At 36.3% G+C, this 10,144-nt stretch overlaps 1 protein-coding gene across 1 annotated transcript; it reads left to right on the forward strand.

The window, feature by feature from the left end:
• Positions 1 to 2,124: 2,124 nt before the first annotated feature.
• On the forward strand, positions 2,125 to 9,351 carry LOC133818784 (phenylalanine--tRNA ligase, chloroplastic/mitochondrial). Its single transcript, XM_062251829.1, has 10 exons — positions 2,125 to 2,495; positions 3,086 to 3,276; positions 3,783 to 3,989; positions 5,100 to 5,217; positions 5,515 to 5,591; positions 6,572 to 6,751; positions 6,913 to 6,957; positions 7,063 to 7,167; positions 8,774 to 8,887; positions 8,992 to 9,351. Exons 1-10 carry the CDS (start codon positions 2,297 to 2,299, stop codon positions 9,040 to 9,042), a joined length of 1,287 nt encoding a protein of 428 aa, XP_062107813.1. The 5' UTR covers positions 2,125 to 2,296; the 3' UTR covers positions 9,043 to 9,351.
• Positions 9,352 to 10,144: the final 793 nt, after the last annotated feature.

Consider the following 10,144-nt stretch of genomic DNA (forward strand, 5'->3'; position numbering starts at 1 on the left):
GCCTTGGAGTTGACCGCTTTCATGCGACCTGCATCTTTCTCCAGCTTCAGTCCCAGTCGCTTTGCTTCAAGTTCAGAGATGAAGTTGTGGGTGGCGCCAGTATCAATCATCACGCTTTTGGCAGGCTTTCCATTGATAGTGGCATCCACGAACATTAGTCCCTTCCCCAGGGTCTTCTTCCCTTTCTCGCCATGTTTCTTGAGAGCATTCAACAGGCGGATAGCGCCCATGTGCGCGTACTCTTCGTCTTCCTCTTCTCCTTCGCCCTGTTGTTCTTGGCCAATGAGGGCATTCAGCTTGCCCCTGTAAGGGCAAACTACCGACTTATGTGGGCCTTTGCATAGCCAACAAGCTAGAGGCTTCTTCCCTGGAGCAGCATCTGTCCCACTGGAAGAATTGGACTTAGCTGTTCTCTTCTCTTCCCCACTCTTGCCCTGCCAGGACTTCCCAGACTTCTTACTCCCAGCGCTACTTGAGCTGGTTGGAGGAGTAACCCTTTTCGGCAGGCTGCTCTCCGGAGTGTAATCTGTTAAGCGTTCAACAGCAGCTTGAGCGGTGGCAAGATCAGACACACGCTGTCTTTGAAGTTCTTGTTTGGCCAACGGTTTCAATCCCTCGAGGAAGCAGAAGAGCCTGAATACTTCGCACATGTCCTTTATATCGAGCATTAGTCCCGAAAATCTCTTCACATATTCTCGGACTGTCCCGACTTGTTTGAGCTCTCTCAACTGGCGTCGAGCTATGTAAGCGACATTTTCTCGCAGAAATTGTGTCTTTAATTCTCTCTTCAGGTCTGCCCAAGATGTGATGGTGCACCTGCCATTCTCTATGTCATCATACTTGGTCCTCCACCACACCTTGGCATCCCCAGACAAGTACATGGTAGCCATGGCGACCTTTCTGTCTTCCGAATCGGCCCGCACGACTCTAAAATAATGTTCCATGTCGAAGAGGAAATTCTCCAAATCCTTTGCGTCTCTAGCCCCGTTATAAGGCCTTGGCTCGGGTACTTTAGCTCGACCATACTCCATACCTATCGGCCCTGTTGCAGGGGCATTCCCAACCGCTCGCATGGTCAGGTTTACCTTGGCAGTTAGCTCAGCCATTTCTTCTCTGAGCACGCCAACTGCCTCCCTGCAGTCTTCCGTAGTGTCATTTATGGAAACTTCTTGTTCCTTCAGCATGCGCTCCACTGCCGCGATGCGCTCTTCCCACCGAGGGGAAACATAAGTACTTGTTGGAGTGTTTCTTTTCTCCAACGCAATTATTCTGGATAGGAGAACATCATTCTCCTTTTCCAGCGCAGCTATGCGATTGTTTGCATCAGACGATCCCGAGTCCTGACTTGCAGAGGAAAGATCCCTGACCCTTTCGTCCAAGCCATCTAGTTCCCCTAACCGCTTCTCAAGAGCTTCAGTCCTCTGAGTGTTGCTCACCATAGTGTGTTTTGCCAAGCTCTTTCTAACCTGGCTCTGATACCAACTGTCACGGGCCGGCTATTTGGGTACTCCAACTAGATGGAACGTGCGACACTTGCAGACTCTTCAAGCTAGCAAGTCAGCCTACAACACACACCTGCAGGCAAACAAACTCAGCAGTTAGCCACATACACATCTCGGACATGCAACGGGCAATAACGAAGTATGAGCAAGCACAAAGCAAGTCATTCCTAGGAACGTCCACACAACACAAAGCACACAACAATGCAAGTGGCACGCAATGGCCCAACGAAGATAACAAACAAGTAACACATAAGCAACAAGGAAGCACACAGGGGCAAGTATGGATAAATGTTGTTTTATTAATATATAGCATTGATAGGGTAAGGAAGTACACAATTTTGGCCCCTATCTGCTGATGGCCATGGTGCTTCCCTAAGTCACCAGGCCACCTCCCCCTAAGGAGCCTTCTAGGGAAATAAAATCTTCTAGTAACATATATAACTTTTGTCTGGGAGATATATTTAATATTACAAAACTGCCACTACCTTATGAGGTTGCTTGGTATAAGACTTGACTAATGATTAAGCATGCTCATCTACAAAATGGTCCATGTGGGTGTGCCAAAGGGCGGCACGCCACACCAGGCCCACCCAAGAGCATACATCGACGGGATTAGAGAGGAAAGACTAAGTAATACAATTAATGGTTTCAGCATATTCCAAAAAACTTTAGCCGAAACGCACGATCCATGTTTTCTCCTTCTTCTCTCCTTTGAAACACACCCTCTTCCTCCGTCGTCTCTGCCACCGTCCGCCGCCGTCGCTCACTAACAAGTGTCCACCTACGAATTTCACATGGCAACTGCAGCTTTCTCTATTAGCCAAGTCTTCCACTTCTCCAGTTTCCCAAGAAGCTCACTCCAAAGAAATGGTCTACGAAGCTTCACTCTTCTTCTACCATTCTCCTCTTCCTCTTCTAAGCTTGACCAAAAGAAATGGAGGCAGCCTATTGTTTCATCGCTGGAGCTTGGAGGTGTCAAGATTGCCAAACATGGTAATCTTATCTCTTTTTCTTTCTTTTGTTTTCTCTTATCAGTTTTCTATTGACTAAACGATTAATCTCGAGTTGAACATTTATGTCCCTCTCAAGTAAAATGAATAAATTATTTAGTCTTTTATTGTCGAAAATTTTGAAGTAAAAAGGAATCAGACGTTGAATATGGCAATCTCCAGTTACTTAAATAATACCTGTAAACTGTTTGGTGAAATGATTCTTAGAGATTGCTACGGTGTTGATTATGAATTTTTTGCATTTTAATGTCTTAGTATCATGGTACACTGATATTATTGGGAATGGTTTACAACCATTTTTCCAAAACACAGTCCCTTTTTTCTGTTTGGATAAGAAACGATACTAGTATATTCATTAGGAGAAAAGTACACAAAAGAGAGGGATATAGAGAAAATCATAATCCTCATCCCAAAAACCAAGAAAGCAATTTACCCGAAAGGAAAATGAGCTAATTTTTTTTTTTGTCTTTCTGCATTACGCCTGGTATCAACAACTATATATATATATATATATATATATATAATTTCTTCATTTATGTGTAATGAGTTGATTATATGTATTTGGAATTGTAGATGTTGTGAGGGATGATCCTACAAATAATGTTCCGGATACAATTTTCTCCAAGCTTGGAATGCAACTCCACAGAAGAGATCAACATCCTATTGGGATTCTTAAGAATGCGATTTATGATTACTTTGACACTAATTACTCCAACAAGTTCGATAAGTTTGATGACCTATGTCCATTGGTTACTGTAAAACAGGTAGACTCAAGAATGAGTGCACAGTTTGTTAGAGGTCAATCCTTTCAGGGGTGCTCCAATTAGCCCTTTTGCTTCTCTGTCTGCAGATATATGTACATATTTATATTGGCAATATGCTGATGCAGCATATACAATTTACAGTGTTTCTGTTTCTCTGATATTTTAAGTCTTTTTGTCTCCTTATAATTTTGTTAGACGAGTCCATTTGAAATGGCTGTTGTTTGTTTGTGTTCAATCTTATTCATTATTATCATCATTATTATTATTTTAGGATATCTTGTGCTATGTATTTCCCAGCATTGATTTTGATATGCATTTAATTTATGTATTTTTTATTTTTATTACTTTATCATGAAAATATTCAGGTAATTGTGGTTGCTTTGAACGTGAAAGAACTTTTTAAGGCATTCTTACTATGGAATGAAGTAAAGCTCAATTATAGATTTGTATTTGTCATTAAATATTTTATTTTATACAATTTTGTAACAAAAATCTACTCCTTGCAGAACTTTGATGATGTACTTGTTCCTGCCGATCATGTGAGCCGAAGTTATAATGACACATATTATGTTGACTCACAAACTGTTTTGAGGTGCCATACAAGTGCTCATCAGGCGGAGTTGCTAAGAAATGGACACACTCATTTTCTTGTAACAGGAGATGTTTATCGTAGGGACTCCATTGACTCAACTCATTACCCTGTTTTTCATCAGGTTTTTAACTAATCACCGATCAGGGTTTAGTGTTGTATAGCTTCATCTTTATATGTGGGTGTATGTGGTTTAATAAATGAAGCATGAGGAACAGGTTATTTAATGCAAAATTTGGCTTTGGCCTATGTGTAACATGAACTCGGTTCTTGTGTGGTATTAAATAAAATGTGATTGAGAAAAAAAAATAGTTTTAATTACTGTCATTGGCCTCAGAGTAGATGAGTATCATGATTGTTTATGTCAGGAAACTAAGATAATATTGACTATTGACGAGAACATGAAATGCATGTAGTTGACGCAACAGATGCCAGGAAAATTTTTCACCTGCTGGAACTTATAGTCACTGTATAAATACTAGTTAGAAATGTGCTATGCTAGAAAATTGTTGGTTGGTTGGTTGGGGAAATAATAAAACATTTTAATATGGGGGAAAAACACCGTCTAGGGTTGGTTGAAAGCTAAGGGTACCTTCTTGGGTTTATGTTTTGTAGTCATTTAAATGGTTTTTTTTCTTGTTATAAGATATTTTCTGCAAATCTCTCTCTCTCTTTTGGTCATTTCTTTTCTTTTCTTGGAGGATTTCCGGTCCTCTGATTTTCTATTATGTTTGTACTCCTTTTGAATATATAAATCTAAATGTATATATATTTTTATTTAGTTTTCCATTTCTTATTGAAAAATAAATAAACAAAACTATACGAAAGTGTAGAGAATATTTTATTCTTGGGGAAGGGAATTATTTGATGAGCTTCAACTTCAAGTATTTTTGAGATGATATTCATGTTCAATTGATTGTGCCTCTGTTGAGAAGATGGAATCCTTTATCCGTTTGCCATTTTCTTCATGAAAGAGTGGTATCAATTATAAATGTTAAATATTGCATGAAAATCAAAAGTTCACCACCAAAATTCTCATGTTTAGGAAATTTGTACATAAGATATCTTATGCATATCCTTGTGCTGAAAACTGTGTATATTTTATTATTTAAAAGAAAAGACACTATCAATATACTTCATTTCATAGTATTGAGCTGTTTCTGGCTTTGTATTTAATTGATTGTCTTCCCCCATCAATTTTCTTATTTTGTTTGATGGAATTCTTTATTGCCAGATGGAAGGTGTTCGAGTGTTTTCTCCAAATGATTGGGATACGTCTGGGATTGATGCCACATCTTACGCTGCTAAAGACTTAAAGGAGTGCCTTGAGGGTTTGGCACGCCACTTATTTGGTACATGTTTCTTGGGAAATTACACATAATATCTGTTCTTGCCTTAAATTTGACTTGGTGTTTACTTCCATTTGGATAGTAATAACATAATGATGAATTGATCAGACAAAATGATAAAAATACACTAATTGAAAAGAAAGTTAATCTCTTAGGGTGGGTTTTAGTAATATTTGAAAATATACTAACATGGTGCCAAGAAGCTTAAAATTTAGGGGTTGATTTGCTTTAAATATCATTAACCATGTTGAATATGCTCTTTTATGAACCCTTAATAGTCAAATATGGTTAAATTTTCAGGCGCTGTTGAAATGCGCTGGATTGACACATATTTTCCATTCACCAGTCCATCATTTGAACTTGAGATCTTTTTCCAGGTATGCTACTAACTTCTATATTTTCTTTGACCTTTCTTTGACACTTCTTTCCAGGTATGCTCTGCATTAACTTTTCTTTTCTGATTCAAATGAGATAAAACTATTCAACACCATGTAATTCTTTTGTAAATTTTATGCAGTTTTTTTTTTCCAAAAAAAAAAAAGTTTAAGTGTGCAAGCAAATAAGAATCACATTGTATGATCATACTTTTGAAAATGAGGACAAAGATAATACTGGCACTGGCCATTAAGGTAACACTTTTTATGTATATATAAATTTAAAAAAAATTACTGACTGCACTACCTGGAACAATATACTTTCTGTATAATTAAGTGGTCAAAATGCCTTGACATTGTAGTTTACATTTTAATACAGAGAACTGTAGTTTGACCATGTTACAAAACATTATGTTTAAAAGCATTGAATGGTATTAGTATATACATATAGAACTTATCTATTTTCAACAAGTAACAGTGCTGTAAAAATATACGTATGTTTGTATTTTAAATAATCTCTGATATTCAAGTATTCACCATCTCATATTTAACACATCACAAGAATAATGCCGGAGGAAAAAGTAATTATCTTGCAATTGTTTGTTCACTCATGTGTGACCGTACTTCTTCATGAAGCTGGATTGCAAATCTTTTGGCCTCCCTATAATTAAGACATTTAATGTTGTTGTTTGTTCTTCAGGTTATTGTACTTGTTTTAAGCAAATTTTCATGTGCTTTTATCGAAATAAAAAAAGAAAAGAGAATTTCATAAACTTTTCTAAAATAAAATATAAAAAGCTAAGTTTTGAATTGAATTAGTAATTAGAGAGGGAAAGTAAACAAGTAAATTCTGGCTGTTTAGTTTAGTCTATCAGTGTTGATATTCATGATTGAATATTCTGCCTTAAAAATGATCTAGTTTTGAATCACTTCTTGATCTAATTTATCTTCAGAGTTCTTATGATTTATTGTTATAATACCAGGAAAAGTGGTTAGAGGTTTTGGGATGTGGGGTTACGGAGAAAGAAATATTGCAAAGAAGTGGGAAAACAGATAATGTTGCCTGGGCTTTTGGGCTTGGATTAGAGCGGCTAGCAATGGTTTTATTTGATATACCAGATATACGCCTATTTTGGTCAGCTGATGAAAGGTTTACTTCTCAGGTAATTATGAATCTATTGTTTTCTTTTCTTTTTTTGTATGTTTTACTTGTGATCTATTATACCTTCCACAAAATGCGGTTACATTGTGCAAAAGAACAAGATCATTGTTTTGTGAAATACTAATTTTAATGATATTCTGATATAGTAATTTTGGCATACAGTTTTCATCTGGCCATCTGGGTGTTAAATTCAAGCCATTTTCCAAGGTATTATCTGAAGCATTCACGCATCTTTCGAAATGTTGTTTTGCAATTTTGAATGGCATAAATCTGCTTGCAAAATATTAATTTACCACTCTTTCCGTTTTTCAGTATCCTCCTTGTTACAAAGATATTAGTTTTTGGATTGATGAATCATTCACGGAAAACAATTTATGTGAAGTTGTTAGAGAAATTGCTGGAGATCTTGTTGAGGAGGTATGTTTTAGACTATTCTGGTTGTTAAGTTTTTTAAGCTGCCCCCCTCCTTTGCCTTGTTTTTTCTTTCTTAGCATGAACTACTGAAGCAGAAGTGAATTTTTTGTCTCCCTTAAAAAAATCCAATCTCCTTGGAATACACATGCACAACATTTGTCTGGAGCCTATTTTACAGCTACATGAGATTTTAGCAGCCTAGTTCGCTAGTCAATAGTAAGTAGTAGCCTAGTTTGCTAGTCTGTAGTAATTGACCAAATATTTAATGTAGTTTCTTTATAGAAGACTTAATCAAATTAACTATAACATAAAAGGATCATCTTGACTATAACTATAACATAAGAGGATCATCTTGATAAATAATGCAAAGGAAACTTTGCCTTTTTAAGTTTTTACTATTACTCTGTAAAAATTAGTTTTCTTCTTTCTAAAACAAAAATCTACCAGGAGTTCGAATATTGCTTTGCTAGCCTTTGAGGAATAAAAAAAGTCAACTGAGGAACCACTTGAGGCTAGCTCAAGTGGCAGGGGTGTGTGTGTTGGGGGGCTGGGGTTCAAACCTCATGTGTAGCAATTCAAAAACAAAAAAGTCACATGAGTAGGAGGTATCAAGTGAAATTATAAGGAATGTACAGAGGTAAACAGTTTAGCTCACCAAAGAAAAAAAAAGCAACGCAAAAAGGTTCACGATTTAAGATAGGTGAACTCTCTTGATATCTGGAAAAAGAAATTGACATTCTTCCTACAAGACAATTTCATTATCTACAATCCACATGTACACACACAATTCTAAATTCTTCTCACTTTAGATTATTTTATCTTTCCATGTCCCCCCCCCCAATTGCAAGAAAACTCTCAGTCCTACTTTGATACAACCAAGATCCATGTAGGCTTTGAATAAATTCTTGCAGAACCCATTGAACCCCTTTTAGAAAAATGAACAATCCATGCAGCATGGGACCAAGTTCCAACAGCTATAACCAATATGCTAATCTGATAACATTCAATGTCTGACACTTTCGAGGACAATTTCTAATTTCTAGGAGAGCATCGTGATAACCAGCATGCTTTCCTTGACAATTGCTACTTCCTCTTCAATAAGTCCTAATTATGTTGATGTTGGACTATATATGATAAAAGAGAGCAGTAAAGAGAAAAGAGGAAGAAGCAAGAAAGGGAAGCAGAGGAAGATAGAGCCTATGGACATATTTGCTAGTTAGGCTTTTCTCTAGATAGTTATTAGCAATCCTATGGCAACTAGTGCACTCACTTTTAGAATTTAAAAAAAAAATGGTGAAACTCTAATGAAAACCTAACAGACCCAACTGTTGAAACTATATCATCTATCTCAATATCTTGTTTCTCATTCCTCATTAGATTCACTTGTAGGAGCAATATGTGATATCTTTGTTGTTAATTTCGGTTGAAAACTTTTTACTAATATTTAGTACAAAGTTCCTCCCCCTTTTAAATACTAAAGTGACTGTTTTGTCCTTTTCTGATTTACTAAATGCTTCTACATACGAGGTATTTTTCTCCATAGCCTATGAAATTCCTTGTTTTTGATGAATGATCTAAACATTAGTCACTTCCTACCTTTGAACTCCAGGTGCAACTCATAGACAATTTCACAAACAAGAAAGGAATGACAAGTCACTGTTACAGGATAGCATACCGCTCCATGGAGCGTTCGCTGACCGATGAGGAAATTAATAAGCTTCAGGTATTCCATCAGCTATTGTTTGTGAAAATATTCCAAACGTCCTTTGCTTATTTTTTCCCCCTAAAGAGGCTAAAGTTAATGTTTACTTCTATATCTCTCTGCAGTGGGATGTAAGAGAACGAGCAGTGAGCAAGTTGAATGTTATCCTCAGATGACAGTCGAGAGAGTAGCACATTAGGCAGCCTAAATCAAGTCCTATATGTTGGCTCTATAAGGACTGAGTTTTATGCTGCCAAGTTCATTTTTGGCTTGTGGCAACTTGCGCTTCCAAGCATACAAGGTGATGTAGATATAATTTAAAATAAAAAGAAGTAATTGTTGTCATTATTTTTCACTCAGGCATAACTTAAAATTGTTTTCTATTTTCGTGATGACTGGTGCATGTACAAGTTTGTTTTGTACCCTTACAATTCAATTGCCTTTGACACGATAATGAAATTATAAAAAAATTGGGTTTTTTTTTAGTTATATACAAACAATGAAAAATTAGATGGAAAGACTTTTCCAAAAAAATAAAAAATAAATATGCCAGAAAATAACTGTACAAATTTTAGAAAGAATCTGTATATCATTGTCCTAGACAAAGAAAACTAACCCTGTTAAAATCGTGGTTAATGGCACAACACAGAAGAAGGAATGATTAAAACAAAGTAATCCACTCAACAATTTCTCCCATTTAGCCCTAATTCAACAAATACAACAACGACATATTTCTGGCGAAGAGAAATTGAACTCTTAAACCATGTCTATTGGCGACCTCTAATCATTTATTTCGACCAATTAAGACAGAAAGTAGGTAACACATTTCTATAATTTTGATCCCCCGCTTTTTCTTTTCTAATTTTATTCTTTTAAAAAAGAATCGTTATTTATTTATTTTTGGAGAAAAGATGAAGAATCATTAATAGAACAACTCCAATGGAGTGTTAATGCTATATTTTAGCACATGAAAAAAAAATCCTCAAGATGTTTTTTAATGCAAGTGCTAATGCCAAGCTGAATTTCAAATAAATAGTTACTGGATAGTATATTTGTTACAACATTTATTATTCAATTCTATAGTGCACAATTATTATACTGGGGAAATTTGAGAAATGCATTAAATGGGGTCCTATAACGAAATTATTCTAGCCTATGTGAACATAACCATTTTATGCTAGTATTTCCATTGTTTCCTAAAATGCTCATAACATATGAAAGACCCTCACCTAAATTCTCCCTCTCTTCCATGTCCAAGCTCACCTTCACCCAAGTTCC

This window comes from Humulus lupulus, chromosome 2 (assembly GCF_963169125.1).
Source record: "Humulus lupulus chromosome 2, drHumLupu1.1, whole genome shotgun sequence".
NCBI lineage: Eukaryota > Viridiplantae > Streptophyta > Magnoliopsida > Rosales > Cannabaceae > Humulus > Humulus lupulus.

Excerpts from the sequence above, each read along its gene's own strand:
- LOC133818784 (XM_062251829.1), top strand. The coding sequence starts at position 2,297 with ATGGCAACTGCAGCTTTCTCTATTAGCCAAGTCTTCCACTTCTCCAGT. Across the intron at positions 6,752-6,912 it reads ATGAAAGGTTTACTTCTCAG|TTTTCATCTGGCCATCTGGG; the intron begins GTAATTATGAAT and ends TTTGGCATACAG. Across the intron at positions 6,958-7,062 it reads AATTCAAGCCATTTTCCAAG|TATCCTCCTTGTTACAAAGA; the intron begins GTATTATCTGAA and ends TCCGTTTTTCAG.